Source organism: Bidens hawaiensis, unplaced genomic scaffold (assembly GCF_021521415.1).
Source record: "Bidens hawaiensis isolate Kalapana, Puna unplaced genomic scaffold, B.hawaiensis_p1.1 tig00078157_1, whole genome shotgun sequence".
In the NCBI taxonomy this organism is placed as follows: domain Eukaryota; kingdom Viridiplantae; phylum Streptophyta; class Magnoliopsida; order Asterales; family Asteraceae; genus Bidens; species Bidens hawaiensis.
In genome coordinates, this window is record NW_027503404.1 from 7,538 (window position 1) to 21,610 (window position 14,073).

At 39.4% G+C, this 14,073-nt stretch overlaps 1 protein-coding gene across 1 annotated transcript; it reads left to right on the plus strand.

Moving 5' to 3' along the window:
- Window positions 1–457: 457 nt before the first annotated feature.
- LOC143606894 (reactive Intermediate Deaminase A, chloroplastic-like) lies at window positions 458–2,606 on the plus strand. The gene is made up of 6 exons (XM_077082515.1): window positions 458–719; window positions 1,747–1,862; window positions 1,959–2,003; window positions 2,082–2,155; window positions 2,236–2,285; window positions 2,365–2,606. Exons 1-6 carry the CDS (start codon window positions 518–520, stop codon window positions 2,457–2,459), a joined length of 582 nt encoding a protein of 193 aa, XP_076938630.1. The 5' UTR covers window positions 458–517; the 3' UTR covers window positions 2,460–2,606.
- The last annotated feature ends 11,467 nt before the right edge of the window (window positions 2,607–14,073 follow it).

The following is a 14,073-nucleotide window of genomic DNA, read 5'->3' on the forward strand; positions in this document are numbered from 1 at the left end:
CACCCGAAAACTACCTGAAAAATACCCCCAAAAAGTTCAGCCTATTAAAATCCAATCTATACCTAAAATAGAGTTTTTCAATACCCAGAAATAAGGTATTTAAAAACACGGTTTTAAAATACTCGACTTGAATCTAGTGCATAATGTATAATTTTTAAAGACAATACCCAGACCCGAACCCGATCCAAGTATTATAATGCCTAACTTTCCAACGCTCGATTATACTCGAACCTAATTCTATACCTGATCATACTCAAACCTGCTTCCATATCAAAAACCATGTATTTGAAAAACGTGATTTGTGCATCTCTCTCTAGCCGGCACTACAATATTTTATTTAAATAGTCCTACAGTTTTCTGAATGGGCCCATCAAAAAGCAAGCCCAATAATAATAATAATAATAATAATAATAATAAAACTTATATTCCTTAAATAACAAAATAGCGTTCTCGTTTCCGTATTCCAGCATTCTTTCTTTCAGTCTAACAAAGGCAAGTAACGACAAAAACATACACAATGGCTTGGACGGCTTCTGGCTTAGCATTCGCTCGGTCCTTCAATTTGCCGGCGATTAATACCGGCGTACTTCGAAGCCGTGCTCCGATCATTGCCGGCTTGGCTTGCGCCTACGTCGCCGGCTCCAGATTGCGGTGGTCAATTGCGCCTTTGTTCTCCAATCGAAGTCCATTTGCTTGTTTCAGCGTTTCTAATGATGCTAGTGAGAAATCGGTTATCTATATTATTGATTTTATGTTTATGTGTTGCTTGAATTGGTTGTGGAGTTTGAATTGTTGTTAGGTGTTTGATTCCTAATGTTGTATTTGCCAATTTGGGATATTAAGTGAAATGATCGGTTGCTTATTTGACATAGTTTGAGAAATGATTTGTAATTTGATTTTAGGCAGATGAATTTGTGATATATGAAGTTTAGCTATAGTGTTTGCAGCTGATAGGGATTATTGGTGTGTGTAACTATTTAAAATGATTGTTACAGAAAAAAGAGGAAGGTTTTGAGAGTACAAACTAAAGAAATTAGGGGGTGTGTGTGTGTATTTGATGCAGGTTCTATAGTTACCATGATATATTTGTAGGCTGTAAACGAACCGAACGTTTGGTGGGCTGTTTGTTTATGTTTGTTCGATTAACTAAATGAATGGACACGAAGAGAGCCTGTGTTTGTGAAAGTTCGATAATTTGTTCGTTTGATCGTTTACGTTCGCTAATGTTTGTTTGTTTATTTATGTTTGTTCATTAATGGTTTTTGATCTTTTTAGTGACTTTTCTAATCTTATCATATAGGTCTTAAGCAAAATTAACAACTATAAAACAAAAAATATGTGAGTGGTATGTGATTAATGTATATGTTAAATTAACATATGAATATGAATGTTATAAAAAACGGCAAAACAAATTTGGTAGCCAGAGCAAACCGTTGACACTAACCATTCTTGGTTAGCTAAATCAAATAAAGCATTGTTTGTGCTAATTTTTGTTCGTGAATTGTTCATGAACAAGTTAATAACAAACACAAACAATATTTTTTTTTTCCGTTAGGTGTTCGTGTACCGTTCGCTTGGCCGGTAAAAGCTTTACGAACAAACATAAACAAGACCTTGTTCGGTTCGGTTCATTTACAACCCTATATGTTAGTGATACATCTATTTACCTTTGTCAATTTTCTCTAAGCTATAACATGTTAGTGTTAAAACTTTATTAAAAGTTAAAGGTATTCTTATTGGTTGCAGGTATTAAGGAAGCTGTTGTAACAGGCAAGGCTCCTGCAGCTCTGGGTCCCTATTCGCAAGCAATTAAAGCCAATAATACTTTGTTTGTGTCTGGCGTTCTCGGTCTTATTCCTGAGGTTTATTACAAATCATCTTTTTCTTTTATATATATACTAAATAGATGTACCTGTAAATTTAATGTGGGTTATATTAATGTTATAATGCTTGTGCAGACGGGGAAGTTCGTGTCAGACAATGTAGAAGAACAAACAGAGCAGGTATTAACCTTAATCTAGAACTAGTCAATACATGGATTTTATCTTGTATTTACCTTAATCTTTTTTTACATTTATCAGGTTCTCAAGAATATGGGAGAGATACTGAAAGCTAGTGGAGCAAGCTATTCCTCAGTTGTTAAGACCACAATCATGTAAAACCATATTGTTTGCATATTTAATATTTGCAACAACTAAACATTTGATTGTTCGTAATATATTTCTCTGGTTTCAGGTTAGCTGATCTGAAGGACTTCAAGAAAGTCAATGAGATTTATGCTAAATGTGAGTACACTGATCACATCTTGTGTTTTTTTATTACATTTAAAAAGACTGAAATGCCCTTAAAAATGGTGTTTTGCAGATTTCCCGGCACCAGCTCCTGCAAGGTCAACGTACCAGGTTGCAGCGTTACCGCTTGATGCTAGGGTCGAGATTGAATGCATAGCGGCACTCTAGTGTTTGTTTGACCCCGAGTTTTTATAACTTGAAATGTGACATATAATAAGGTAGCCGTGTTGTATATCGGATCCTTTTTTACCCAAAAGGGTCATTTGGATGCTGTAATTGACGGTTAATTTGCGAATATTTGGATATTGGATTAAACTAAGTTGTTTTTCTATGCAATGTGGTATGTACTATGTGGTATGTCTTATGGGAAAAAAAATTCACAGCATTAAACATTGATCAATTGTGTGGAATCAAGCACACAGAGAAAATGAACACAAAAAATGTCACTATATTGTGTGTGTGTGTTGTACAAAGATAAAAGTGTAGTTAAAAACGTTTAATGACACCACTTACAGTTTCATTGTTATTAAATAATTGTTGATGGATTCAATCAACGTCGGGTGTTTGGTCTAGTGGTATGATAAGCGAGAGGTCCCGAGTTCGATTCTCGGAACGCCCCAGATCTATTGCTTTTTATACTATTATTATTTTTTTGTTGTTTTTAATGGGAGCTTTCTAAGAGAAATAGAAGGATACCCTTGTAAGCTTACTTAGGTTTTTCGTTTTGCTTACTTTAATAAGACTTTGAATGTGTGTTACAGCGTTAGTGTTAACGAAATTCATAATTTAGTTACATTTGAATACATACCGACCTACATTTCAAACTGGCTTAACTTATAAATGTAATACTTGTGTTATAGCCAAACACATAACTTGCAAGATTGTTCTTTCAATTGGTTACAAAAATAGATGAACAATTATCTTGTCCGCTTGAAACTTGAATCTTCATGTTTGATTCCATTTAGCCCCAACCTGATGACAATGATTTTTACCCGAAACATATATAGGAAAATATTAGAATGAAAACCCAATATGGTAGTGAAAACTAGTAAAATCCAGTGTTACAATCATTTTTTTCAAACATAAGTAATATACGTTATAACATTTAATACAAAAAATATAATACAAAGTTAAATCATGTAGCAACTTGTTACATATGTGCTACATATTTGTAACAAGAGAGGTGAAAAGTTAAAATATAGATGCGTAACATAACAATTCGTTGCATAATTTTTTAAAATTTTAAATATATAACTTACGTTTAAGAAAAGGACTGTTACATCGAGTTTTCACGGGTTTTCACAACTGAAATGGGTTTTTTTTTAACGACCAACTAAGTAACGTCAGGTACTCCGTACGCGCCCCCCATTGACTAAAGGTAGCCCGAGCCGGCCACGAGTCTGGACGGACGGAGCCCCTAGCGGTCCACCTATTGAGGGATTCCCTGGATAAAACCCGACCTCCACGCCCGCCAAACGGCACGACAACGAGGAGCCAATAAAACCGGGTGACATCAGGACTCGAACTCTGGCAAACCAGGGTCATCCCTCATATCTCCCATATAAATTAGTGATAGTGAGGTTTGAACCCTGCCTCTCACAAGTAAAGTGAGTGCTCTACCATTGAGCCAAATCCAATTAATTATAACTAAAGTGGGTTTTCATTATATACGTTCTCTCTCTCTCTCTCTATATATATATATAGAAAATGGTTCAAATAAAAAGAAGTTGTTTCTTAGGAATGGTAAGAACCAATAAAATTTTAACATTTGGCATTAAAACCTATGGTGAAAGAATAATTCTAGGAAACTATGTCGGTTATAATGGTGAAAGAGTAATTCTAGGAAACTATGATGTTTTTTGGTAATTTTAAATCTCAACCATTGATTGATATGATCTAATGGCTATGATTTATTCTTAGTCTTCCTTGAAAACTAATTATTTTTAGAATATATATATATATATATATATATATATGGTGGGGTTAAAATAAGAAGTGGAGGGCGTCTAAGAAATGTAAGAAGTAATCTGGTGCGTTAGATATGTTGGTCTAATGGTAGATATGGAAAGTGTGTTTATTGTGCGGTGTGTTTTATTAAATTTAATGGTGAAAACACACTTTTTACACTTCTTAGGAAAAATCTACTTATTATTATAACCTTGCTTATATATATATATATATAACATACTCTATGTTATTGTCAGAGGATCTTCGGCATGCCGGAGAAAGATTATCGTCGGAAAACTGTTTCGTCGGCTAGAACTAGTGCCACTTTAGCGGGATTGAGTGGCATCAAAATGTGAGGGGAGGATGATGAGGACATGCAGCAATTACGTAACGTCTGGTAGGAGAATTTATTGTTGTAGAAGAAAGTTACTTGTAATATCCACCATCTTGTTCAAAATTTTATAACTTGATCATACATTAATAATTTTTTTAAAAATTATACAGATAAAACATATATTTTTTTTCAAATTATTTTTCTTTGAAATGAGTATATAGTATTGCTACATTTCTTTTAAAATAATTTGTGGTTTTATGTATCTTTTTAAATTGAGATATCTATGAGGAAAAAATCTTTAAATACTATTAAAGTAATACAATTGTACACATGGCCTTCTTCTAGGTTATCCACATGTGCAATCCAGTTAGCAACTTGTAACATCCTAAAATTTTTATATTGATAAATAAAAGAAAGTTATGTTTAGTAAATTCACGTTTTAGTTATTTAATGTCGAGTAAGGAACGGGTCTTGGGCTTAGTCATTTTATGAACTCGGCCTGTCTCGACCCGTAGGAAGCCAACCCGAGCCTAACCAAACCCGTAGTATATAAACGAAAGTTCTTGACACTTCCACCATTTTCACCATCTTCCTTCACTTACACCCACCCAAACACTCTCATTTCTAGAGAGAGAAGCTAGAGAGAGAAAGTTCTCAAATCACAAATCCGAGTCCACAATCTTGTTCCTAATCGTTTTTGGTAAGTCCCTCTCGAAAATCATCCGTTTTCATAACCATTTCGGCCTCAAATCGAGCAAAAACGTAACTTGAGTTTTCGGGTCAAAAACCGCCTTGTTTTGGTGTCAAAATGCAAGCTTTTGTGTTTAAAAGTACTAGGAATCGATAGCCCTTTCAATCCCGAGCATTTCCATGTCAAAAACTTCGATTTTGGGTCAAAAATCTGGAAAATCTGGAAAACCCGTGGGTTTCTCCGTCGCCCAGCTTGAAGGAGTCGAATCAGACTCATTCGATCGAACCAGTCGATCGAATCAGTCCATTCGATCGAATGCGTAGATCGAACAAGTCCAGTCGACCGAATAGGGAAGCAACCGAATGGTCTCCAACTCATTCGATCGAATGAGTTTTGTATTCGATCGAATGAGTGTTGTATTCGATCGAACGTGTTCCTATTCGATCGAACGTGTTCCTGTTTGATCGAACGTGTTCCTATTCGATCGAACGTGTTGTATTCGATCGAACGTGTTCCTATTCGATCGAATCAAGCCAGAACCAAGTTGTTTCCAAGATTCGCCTGAAGTGAAGTTCGTTTATGAAATAAATTAAAAACCTAATGGAAAATGTGTTAAGGCGGTTATCGAAAATGAGTAGTAGTAATAGTAGTAGCAGTAATTGATATGTGTAAATATTATACAGTTAGCCGAGCCCAGTTAAAGAAAGGAATTACAATCAACGGCGAGCGTAACAGGATCCAGGTGAGTTTCTAGCCCCATTCCTTGTTATGTTTTCGGGGCTGTGTGCATACTTGATGTGTTGTTAATACATTTATCCAAAGTGATAAGTGTATGCCATAGGTGATATATGTGATATGTATGAATGATTGCTTGATGGTTCGTGAACGATCTTCGGATATTGCACGTACTGTCAGGTTGTAACGTTATAAATATGGCAAGTATGATATGTATGTTTATGTGTATGAACGTAAGAAAGTTAATAAAAGAAGGAAATGACGGTTGTATGGTTACAAAAGGGGTACCGAGCCCTAATAATACTCGAGGTATGATGTATGGTTGTATGGTAACGAAGAGGGAATCGAACCCTACTAATATTCGAAAACATGGGACCAGACCCTAATAATATCTGTGATGTTAGGGACCAGACCCTAATAATATCTGTGATGTTAGGGACCAGACCCTCATAATATCTGTGATGATAGGGACCAGACCCTTATAATATCTGTGATGTTAGGGACCAGACCCTTATAATATCTGTGATGTTAGGGACCAGACCCTTATAATATCTGTGAGGTTATAGGGCGAAAGGCTCTTTAAAACGTATGATTATGAATGTAAAGAAAGTATGTAAGTAAGAAAGAAAGTATGTAAGTAAGAATGAAGGTATGAGTACTTATGTGTGTATGAAAGAAAGTTATGAGGTTAAGTACGTATGTATGTAACAAGGTATTGCATGGTAGTGTATGTTTAACTAGAACTCACTCAGCGTAGCTGACTTTTAGTATGCACGCAGGTGAGTAGGTTGAGACAGCTGGCTTGAGTGGAGGACACATGGCAGAAGACTAAAGCCTGGCATCTGAAGATCCGATATGTTTTATAAGTTACGTTTTGATTTTGAAAGACAAGAGGAATGTTTAAAGACATGATTATGAATTGATATGTAATGTTTTATGAAAGTTTTATATTCCGCGTAAAGTTTTTAATTAACTCTGATATTTAGAACTGTGTTTATGAGTAAATCCAACACGAAAGTAGGGTTACCGGTAACGGGGCCTTACAAGTTGGTATCAGAGCAAAGTTCGAGAGATTTAAGCATCCTACATGCTTAGACTCGAATAGAGAATGGGATTTAAGTAAGAAAAGAAAGAAGATGCCAGTTCAAGAATGCCATGTGTCGCTCAAGCAAGATCAGTAAAGGTGAAAGGTATGATTAAATGATATACGTTAATGAGAAAGAAAAGATATGAGAATGGTACGGATAGGAATAATTGATTGTTTTGAATTGACTAACTACTTAAGTAGAACCAGCACAAATAGACTCATAAAAGGAAGTGTATAGGACGCGGAAAGTAACGTGATCAGCTAATCACAACTGGCCACTGTTATTACCTGTTAGCCTTACTATCCTTGTACTAGATAGTTCCTTGAGTGATGATGTTTGTGTTTTCCCCTTTAGAATACTAATGGCTGGAGCTGGAGAATTTGTTGAAACTGGGGGTCGCACTGGGCGTCATGGCAGGCCTCGTCTTGTCCGGCAACCCTCGGTGGAAGAAGCTTCCCACACCGAAGATGAAGGAAGCGCAGCTGGAGGAGACCAGAACAACAACGAAGAAGTTCAACTTAGCCCCGCAGTTCAAGCAGCCATCGTTCAGGCTGTAGTTGCTGCTGTGAAGAACCTGAATCCCGAAGGATCTGCTGGAAGCCGTGAGCGAACTGCTGAAGGGGCGGGTGGTGATGGTAGAAAGGATGGGGAAGGTGAAAGAGGGGCCTCGAGTGGGGATAAGTCTGTGAAAGTCGATGATAGGAGAGGAGGACAAGGTGGGTGCAGCTATAAGTCCTTCAAAGGTTGTGACCCGCCTAAGCTGACTGGTTTAGGAGACGCAATCGCTACTCTCCAGTGGATAACCGCTATGGACAAGGTTATCCGCATTAGCGAATGCCGTCCCGACCAAGCTGTGGGTTATGCTACTCAGTCATTCGTAGATGAGGCTATGTATTGGTGGGAGAGTGTGGAGCAGAGGAAGACCCGTGAAGAGATCAAAGAGATGAAGTGGGAAGATTTGAAAGAGTTGGTAATGAAGAAGTTCTGTGCAGATGCCGAGGTTGAAAGAACGGAGATGAAGTTCCAGAATTTAATAGCCGGTATGATGACGCATCGTGAGTATACCACGGAGTTCAACCGACTATCTAGGTTGGTGCCTGACATGGTTGACACTGAGGTCAAGAGAATCAAATGTTATGTGAGGGGGTTGCCACAAAAGGTCCGCATGTTAGTCAGGCGATTCAACCTGCTACTTTTGATTCGGCTGTTGGACTCGCGGAAATGGTCTATGCTGACGTGGCCGCGGATGATAGGGTGGAAAGGGACGAAGAGAAAGAGAAGAAAGGGGTCACTCCTGCTAAACGACCCGGTACTCAGTTATGGAACTCCAAGGATAAGAAACAGAAAGTGTGGGAGAAGAGATCGTGTAAGACCTGCGGGAAGAGGCATGGTGGTGAGTGCAAGTGGGGTAAAAGTTCTAATGTTTGTCTCAAATGTGGAAAGGCTCATGGTGGAGAATGCAGAATGGGGTCGAATGCCTGTTATAAGTGCGGGAAGGTAGGGCATTATGCCAATGAGTGCAGTGCGAAGCCAGCATGTTACAAATGTGGCAAGACAGGCCATATGTCAAGGGAGTGCACTGAAGGTGTAGCTGGAGGTACTGGAAAGAAGGATGCCGATCAAGCTAGGCCCAGAACTAGAGCCTACATGCTGACCCAGGAACAAGCCAGGCAGATTCCGGATGTCGTCACAGGTACGTTTCTAGTGAACGATGTTTCCGCTTCTGTATTATTTGATTCTGGTGCGAATAGAAGTTTTGTAGCTACGACGTTTAGTAAACTAGCTAAAATGAAAGGCTGCCGAGTGTCTGAAACTTTTGTAGTAGAAACCGCAAGTGACACTTCGGTGAAAATAACAAAAATGGTTAAGAATTGTAAGATAGTGTTAGAGGGACATGAGTTCCCTGTTACTTTGTATGTTATGGCCTTAGGAGGGTTCGATGTAGTCTTGGGTATGGATTGGTTGTCTGAGTTTGAGGCTCAGATAGTATGTAAAAGTAAGATGATAAGGTTAAAGTCATTGGATGGTAGTGCGGTGACGGTTTATGGTGATAAGGAGAGTTATGGGCTTAATGTCATTTCGATGATAAAAGCCGAGGGTTTATTAAGGCGAGGGTGCGGTGCCTACCTGGCGTATGTTGTCAACGCTACGGCCGAGACGAAAGAAATGAAGAATGTTCCTATTGTGCGCGACTACCCAGAAGTATTCCCTGAGGATCTTCCGGGGTTGCCACCTGAGCGAGAGATAGAATTTCAGATAGATTTAATACCAGGAGCCCAGCCCGTCGCGAAAGCGCCTTACCGTCTAGCACCGTCCGAGATGAAGGAATTAATGTCCCAACTGCAAGAACTCCTCGACAAGGGTTTTATCAGACCGAGTGTTTCTCCGTTGGGCGCACCGGTTTTGTTTGTGAAGAAAAAGGATGGAAGTATGAGAATGTGCATAGACTATCGTGAGTTGAATAAGCTTACGGTAAAGAATAGATACCCCTTGCCTAGGATTGACGATCTGTTTGACCAACTGCAAGGTTCGAGTTGGTTCTCACGAATAGATCTCAGATCAGGCTACCATCAGCTGAAGGTGAAAGGGGTAGACATCCCTAAAACAGCGTTCCGAACGCGGTATGGACACTACGAGTTCCTTGTAATGTCATTCGGTCTAACAAATGCTCCTGCAGCATTTATGGACATGATGAATAGGGTGTGTCGACCGATGTTGGATAAGTCGGTTATCGTCTTCATCGATGATATATTGATTTATTCAAAGAGTGAGTCTGACCATGCCGAGCATCTGAGAGAGGTATTGGAAGTTCTGAAGAAAGAAAGGTTGTACGCCAAGTTTTCGAAGTGCGCATTCTGGTTAAGAGAAGTGCAATTTTTAGGTCATGTGGTTAATCTGGAGGGGATTACCGTGGACCCAGCTAAGATTGAAGCGATAACGAATTGGAAGACTCCGCAGAATCCGACTGATATACGAAGCTTCCTAGGGTTAGCTGGCTACTATAGGAGATTCATCGAAGGTTTCTCCAAGATAGCCGCACCGCTGACCGGTATGACTCGAAAGACGATAGTATTCAATTGGGGAAAGTTTCAGGAGGAAGCCTTTGAAGAATTGAAGAAGAGACTCACGCAAGCTCCAATCCTTACTTTACCCGATGGTGATGAGGATTTTGTTGTTTGTGCTGATGCCTCGCATCAAGGGTTAGGTTGCGTGTTGATGCAACGAGGGAAGGTGATAGCCTACGCGTCTAGACAGTTGAAGGTCCATGAGAGTACTTATCCGACGCATGATTTGGAGTTAGCAGCTGTAGTGCATGCTCTTAAGATATGGAGGCATTATCTATACGGCACTAAGTGTACTATCTATACCGATCATAAGAGTTTAAAGTACTTCTTCGAGCAGAAAGAACTGAACATGAGACAGAGAAGATGGTTAGAATTGATAAAGGATTACGACTGTGAGATTAAGTATTACCCCGGTAAGGCTAACGTGGTCGCTGATGCGTTAAGTCGTAAGAATGAGGAAGTCCTTGTAACCGTGAAGTCATATAAGTTGATCATGAACTCAAGTCTTTTTGAAGGAATCATCAAAGTGCAGTCAGAAGTGTTAGTAGACGAAGGGTTAATAAAGAAAGAAATGATTTATGGCCAGCAAGATGAGTTGATGGAAAACACTCATGGAGTTAAAACTAGATTTGACCGTATGTGGATTCCACGCCATGGTGATCTTAGAAGTCGAATCTTAGATGAAGCTCATAAGTCAAGGTACTCAATCCATCCTGGAGCTACAAAGATGTACCAAGACTTGAAAAGAGATTACTGGTGGCCAGGAATGAAGAGTGATGTAGTGGATTATGTTAGTAAGTGCTTAACTTGCTTACAAGTCAAGGCCGAGCACCAAAAGCCTTATGGGAAGATGCAACCGCTAGAGATACCTGAGTGGAAATGGGAACACATCACCATGGATTTCATAACTAAGCTACCTCGTACAGCTAAGCATCATGATACCATCTGGGTGATTGTGGACCGTTTGACCAAGAGTGCTCATTTTCTGCCCATACGAGAGGCCATCTCGTCAGAAACGTTAGCAAGCTTGTTCATTAAAGAAATTGTAACCAAGCATGGAGTACCGTTATCGATCGTGTCTGATAGGGATACACGGTTTACTTCGAGGTTCTGGAAGAAATTTCATGAAGCTATGGGGACGAGGTTGAACATCAGTACGGCGTATCATCCTCAAACCGATGGACAGTCTGAAAGGACGATCCAAACCCTTGAGGATATGCTACGTGCTTGCGTTTTAGATTTTGGTGGAAGTTGGGATGATCATCTGCATCTGGCAGAGTTCTCCTATAACAACAGTTACCATTCGAGTATTGGTATGCCACCGTTTGAGATGCTATACGGTAGACGATGTAGAACCCCGGTGTGTTGGGGTGAGATTGGTCAGAAGGAAATGGGAAGTATAGAAGTGGTTCAAGAAACGTCTTCAAAGTTCGATCAGATCAAAGCAAGAATGAAAGCCGCTCAAGACAGACAAAAGTCTTATGCGGATAAGCGGCGACGACCAATTGAGTTTAACGTTGGCGACTATGTGATGCTTAAGGTCTCGCCTTGGAAGGGGATTATCCGTTTTAGGAAAAGAGGAAAGTTGAGTCCGAGGTACATTGGACCGTTCAAGATTGTAAAACGTGTGGGTGAAGTAGCTTACAAACTGGATTTACCCGATGAGTTAGAAGGAATTCATTCAACCTTCCATGTTTCTCATCTGAGGAAGTGTCTAGCTGATGACACGTCTCACGTGCCATTAATGGACATTGAGGTTGATGAACAATTGAACTACATCGAGCAACCGATAAAGATCGTTGATCGCAAGGAGAAGCAGCTTCGTCACAAGATTATACCCTTGGTAAAAGTGATATGGAAACACCGCAAGGGATCAGATGCTACTTGGGAAGTCGAGGATGAGATGCGCAAGTTTTACCCTAGTTTGTTTATGTAATAGTTATGTTTCGGGGACGAAACCTCTTTAAGGGAGGAAGACTTGTAACATCCTAAAATTTTTATATTGATAAATAAAAGAAAGTTATGTTTAGTAAATTCACGTTTTAGTTATTTAATGTCGAGTAAGGAACGGGTCTTGGGCTTAGTCATTTTATGAACTCGGCCTGTCTCGACCCGTAGGAAGCCAACCCGAGCCTAACCAAACCCGTAGTATATAAACGAAAGTTCTTGACACTTCCACCATTTTCACCATCTTCCTTCACTTACACCCACCCAAACACTCTCATTTCTAGAGAGAGAAGCTAGAGAGAGAAAGTTCTCAAATCACAAATCCGAGTCCACAATCTTGTTCCTAATCGTTTTTGGTAAGTCCCTCTCGAAAATCATCCGTTTTCATAACCATTTCGGCCTCAAATCGAGCAAAAACGTAACTTGAGTTTTCGGGTCAAAAACCGCCTTGTTTTGGTGTCAAAATGCAAGCTTTTGTGTTTAAAAGTACTAGGAATCGATAGCCCTTTCAATCCCGAGCATTTCCATGTCAAAAACTTCGATTTTGGGTCAAAAATCTGGAAAATCTGGAAAACCCGTGGGTTTCTCCGTCGCCCAGCTTGAAGGAGTCGAATCAGACTCATTCGATCGAACCAGTCGATCGAATCAGTCCATTCGATCGAATGCGTAGATCGAACAAGTCCAGTCGACCGAATAGGGAAGCAACCGAATGGTCTCCAACTCATTCGATCGAATGAGTTTTGTATTCGATCGAATGAGTGTTGTATTCGATCGAACGTGTTCCTATTCGATCGAACGTGTTCCTGTTTGATCGAACGTGTTCCTATTCGATCGAACGTGTTGTATTCGATCGAACGTGTTCCTATTCGATCGAATCAAGCCAGAACCAAGTTGTTTCCAAGATTCGCCTGAAGTGAAGTTCGTTTATGAAATAAATTAAAAACCTAATGGAAAATGTGTTAAGGCGGTTATCGAAAATGAGTAGTAGTAATAGTAGTAGCAGTAATTGATATGTGTAAATATTATACAGTTAGCCGAGCCCAGTTAAAGAAAGGAATTACAATCAACGGCGAGCGTAACAGGATCCAGGTGAGTTTCTAGCCCCATTCCTTGTTATGTTTTCGGGGCTGTGTGCATACTTGATGTGTTGTTAATACATTTATCCAAAGTGATAAGTGTATGCCATAGGTGATATATGTGATATGTATGAATGATTGCTTGATGGTTCGTGAACGATCTTCGGATATTGCACGTACTGTCAGGTTGTAACGTTATAAATATGGCAAGTATGATATGTATGTTTATGTGTATGAACGTAAGAAAGTTAATAAAAGAAGGAAATGACGGTTGTATGGTTGTATGGTTACAAAAGGGGTACCGAGCCCTAATAATACTCGAGGTATGATGTATGGTTGTATGGTAACGAAGAGGGAATCGAACCCTACTAATATTCGAAAACATGGGACCAGACCCTAATAATATCTGTGATGTTAGGGACCAGACCCTAATAATATCTGTGATGTTAGGGACCAGACCCTCATAATATCTGTGATGATAGGGACCAGACCCTTATAATATCTGTGATGTTAGGGACCAGACCCTTATAATATCTGTGATGTTAGGGACCAGACCCTTATAATATCTGTGAGGTTATAGGGCGAAAGGCTCTTTAAAACGTATGATTATGAATGTAAAGAAAGTATGTAAGTAAGAAAGAAAGTATGTAAGTAAGAATGAAGGTATGAGTACTTATGTGTGTATGAAAGAAAGTTATGAGGTTAAGTACGTATGTATGTAACAAGGTATTGCATGGTAGTGTATGTTTAACTAGAACTCACTCAGCGTAGCTGACTTTTAGTATGCACGCAGGTGAGTAGGTTGAGACAGCTGGCTTGAGTGGAGGACACATGGCAGAAGACTAAAGCCTGGCATCTGAAGATCCGATATGTTTTATAAGTTACGTTTTGATTTTGAA